The sequence below is a fragment of the Capsicum annuum genome, unplaced genomic scaffold (genome assembly GCF_002878395.1).
Source record: "Capsicum annuum cultivar UCD-10X-F1 unplaced genomic scaffold, UCD10Xv1.1 ctg78343, whole genome shotgun sequence".
Classification (NCBI taxonomy): Eukaryota; Viridiplantae; Streptophyta; class Magnoliopsida; order Solanales; family Solanaceae; genus Capsicum; species Capsicum annuum.
In genome coordinates, this window is record NW_025888825.1 from 1 (window position 1) to 3,146 (window position 3,146).

Genomic DNA, 3,146 nt, shown 5'->3' on the forward strand with positions numbered 1-3,146 from the left:
CTTGGAGAAGGAACGTTAATCATTAGAGATGCAACAATTATAAAATAGCACCGAGTAATTCAATACTTTCTTAATTTAAAACTCACTGATGTGATCTTTCAGTCACTCTATGGACTTTCTTGGATTTGTTGACAAGTCTTCGTATCATTTTGGACAAAATAACAGGGGAATGGTTTGCATTGGACAAAAGCAGTTCCTCAAAGCATTGGAACTGTTACACAACGTATGCTATTGTTTGCTCATTCCATGTTTCCTTTATTGGTGTTTACTTTTGTTAATCCCTATTTGCAAGTTACTACATATTGACATTTGTGCTGATTCCAGCTGTTATATTTTTTCTAGGTTGTGACAGCGCCTATGTCTAGTCTAAATGCAATAGCAATTGAAGTTTACAAAAAGTACATTTTGGTTTCACTGATTCATCTTGGGCAGGTGTGTTTTTCCACCATTTTTCACTTACTTTTGGTGATAATATTTATTCTCCTAAGCAATATACTATCTTAGTGTTACGTCTCTGTTATAGGGCAGTTAGTGAGCTTTATGTGTCTCTCATTTCTGGGGCTTGAGCTTGCACTACAGTATAACCTTCTTATTTACTAAGAGTTTATCACCCCTGGACTCGTTTTGTTTGAGTCGCAAAGAGTCAACTTTTTAAAATGATTTTGGCTTGTAAATATGCACTTTGAGGTTTGCTTCTGATGACAGTTCTCTACCAGTTTTCCAAAGTACACTTCTTCCGTGGCTCAAAGGAACTTAAAGAACTACTGCCAGGTAATTATTTCACTGTACAAACATTGATTCCTAGTCGTGCGTCTGATTTTCCAAAGAAAAAATGGAAGGAATATTTTGCCCTCAAATGATTTGGTGACAATACAAGATCAGTTGAGTAAACACAGTTGGCATTACAATATTGATGTTAGAAATCTTGTACTGATTCAAATGCGGTTTCAGAATATAAGCATTGCATTACTATGTATTAGTAGGCTGGGCATAGGACTGCATAAATGATAATGAAACAGAAAATAGATCAATATCTAATACTTCTCTGTTCCAAAATACCTGTGGCAACTTCCATTTTGAGAGTCTAATGACCAACATTTTAGGGTGTATTTTTTCATCATATTGATGTGTCAAAAATTGCAATTGATAGTACTTGTATTGTTTCGAATATCCACTTTTTATTTTAAATTATTGAATCAATCTAATCTAATTTAGCTTTGAAAATTAGTGAAATTGTTTCTCGAGAAGTGAAACATGACAACTATTTTGGAATCAAGGGAGTAGAAGTGAAAGGACGAATGCATTTTTGTGTATAGACATATAGTAGGCTTGATAGGAGATCATGAGTGCGTTGCGTACATTACAACATATGTTTTGGCACCATTGGTGATTTAATACAATAAAAATTGACCTATTGGAAAAGTCAATGTTGAGAGTCGTCAAAATTTGTTTAATGTACAATTGGGAGGAGATTGAAGAGACACCTGCATCAAGGATAGTGTCTGGCATGTGTGGAATTTAATTTCAACTACTTATTTATTCCTTTTTTCCAGTGCCATAACTGTTTGACAACTCCAGGTAGGGCTGCTCAAAAAGGAAAAAAGGAATAAATAAGTAGTTGAAATTAAATTCCACACATGCCAGACACTATCCTTGATGCAGGTGTCTCTTCAATCTCCTCCCAATTGTACATTAAACAAATTTTGACGACTCTCAACATTGACTTTTCCAATAGGTCAATTTTTATTGTATTAAATCACCAATGGTGCCAAAACATATGTTGTAATGTACGCAACGCACTCATGATCTCCTATCAAGCCTACTATATGTCTATACACAAAAATGCATTCGTCCTTTCACTTCTACTCCCTTGATTCCAAAATAGTTGTCATGTTTCACTTCTCGAGAAACAATTTCACTAATTTTCAAAGCTAAATTAGATTAGATTGATTCAATAATTTAAAATAAAAAGTGGATATTCGAAACAATACAAGTACTATCAATTGCAATTTTTGACACATCAATATGATGAAAAAATACACCCTAAAATGTTGGTCATTAGACTCTCAAAATGGAAGTTGCCACAGGTATTTTGGAACAGAGAAGTATTAGATATTGATCTATTTTCTGTTTCATTATCATTTATGCAGTCCTATGCCCAGCCTACTAATACATAGTAATGCAATGCTTATATTCTGAAACCGCATTTGAATCAGTACAAGATTTCTAACATCAATATTGTAATGCCAACTGTGTTTACTCAACTGATCTTGTATTGTCACCAAATCATTTGAGGGCAAAATATTCCTTCCATTTTTTCTTTGGAAAATCAGACGCACGACTAGGAATCAATGTTTGTACAGTGAAATAATTACCTGGCAGTAGTTCTTTAAGTTCCTTTGAGCCACGGAAGAAGTGTACTTTGGAAAACTGGTAGAGAACTGTCATCAGAAGCAAACCTCAAAGTGCATATTTACAAGCCAAAATCATTTTAAAAAGTTGACTCTTTGCGACTCAAACAAAACGAGTCCAGGGGTGATAAACTCTTAGTAAATAAGAAGGTTATACTGTAGTGCAAGCTCAAGCCCCAGAAATGAGAGACACATAAAGCTCACTAACTGCCCTATAACAGAGACGTAACACTAAGATAGTATATTGCTTAGGAGAATAAATATTATCACCAAAAGTAAGTGAAAAATGGTGGAAAAACACACCTGCCCAAGATGAATCAGTGAAACCAAAATGTACTTTTTGTAAACTTCAATTGCTATTGCATTTAGACTAGACATAGGCGCTGTCACAACCTAGAAAAAATATAACAGCTGGAATCAGCACAAATGTCAATATGTAGTAACTTGCAAATAGGGATTAACAAAAGTAAACACCAATAAAGGAAACATGGAATGAGCAAACAATAGCATACGTTGTGTAACAGTTCCAATGCTTTGAGGAACTGCTTTTGTCCAATGCAAACCATTCCCCTGTTATTTTGTCCAAAATGATACGAAGACTTGTCAACAAATCCAAGAAAGTCCATAGAGTGACTGAAAGATCACATCAGTGAGTTTTAAATTAAGAAAGTATTGAATTACTCGGTGCTATTTTATAATTGTTGCATCTCTAATGATTAACGTTCCTTCTCCAAG

The 3,146-nt window shown here is 34.4% G+C and overlaps 2 protein-coding genes across 2 annotated transcripts; one reads left to right on the forward strand and one right to left on the reverse strand.

Moving 5' to 3' along the window:
* LOC124894926 (COP9 signalosome complex subunit 3-like) lies at window positions 1–816 on the forward strand. Its single transcript, XM_047405417.1, has 4 exons — window positions 1–54; window positions 166–223; window positions 343–432; window positions 706–816. The coding sequence occupies exons 2-4, from the start codon at window positions 170–172 to the stop codon at window positions 796–798; spliced, it is 237 nt and encodes a 78-aa protein (XP_047261373.1). The 5' UTR covers window positions 1–54; window positions 166–169; the 3' UTR covers window positions 799–816.
* Window positions 817–1,536: 720 nt separating this feature from the next.
* On the reverse strand, window positions 1,537–3,146 carry LOC124894927 (COP9 signalosome complex subunit 3-like). The gene is made up of 5 exons (XM_047405418.1): window positions 3,093–3,146; window positions 2,924–2,981; window positions 2,715–2,804; window positions 2,376–2,441; window positions 1,537–1,584 (listed from the first exon to the last, which is right to left on the reverse strand). The coding sequence occupies exons 2-5, from the start codon at window positions 2,975–2,977 to the stop codon at window positions 1,537–1,539; spliced, it is 258 nt and encodes an 85-aa protein (XP_047261374.1). The 5' UTR covers window positions 2,978–2,981; window positions 3,093–3,146.

Coding starts and splice junctions, on each gene's coding strand:
- LOC124894926 (XM_047405417.1), top strand. CDS start 170: ATGGTTTGCATTGGACAAAAGCAGTTCCTCAAAGCATTGGAACTGTTA. Junction 224..342: donor CATTGGAACTGTTACACAAC/GTATGCTATTGT, acceptor TATTTTTTCTAG/GTTGTGACAGCGCCTATGTC. Junction 433..705: donor CACTGATTCATCTTGGGCAG/GTGTGTTTTTCC, acceptor TTCTGATGACAG/TTCTCTACCAGTTTTCCAAA.
- LOC124894927 (XM_047405418.1), bottom strand. CDS start 2,977: ATGGTTTGCATTGGACAAAAGCAGTTCCTCAAAGCATTGGAACTGTTA. Junction 2,442..2,714: donor CACTGATTCATCTTGGGCAG/GTGTGTTTTTCC, acceptor TTCTGATGACAG/TTCTCTACCAGTTTTCCAAA. Junction 1,585..2,375: donor ACTTAAAGAACTACTGCCAG/GTAATTATTTCA, acceptor CTTTTTGAGCAG/CCCTACCTGGAGTTGTCAAA.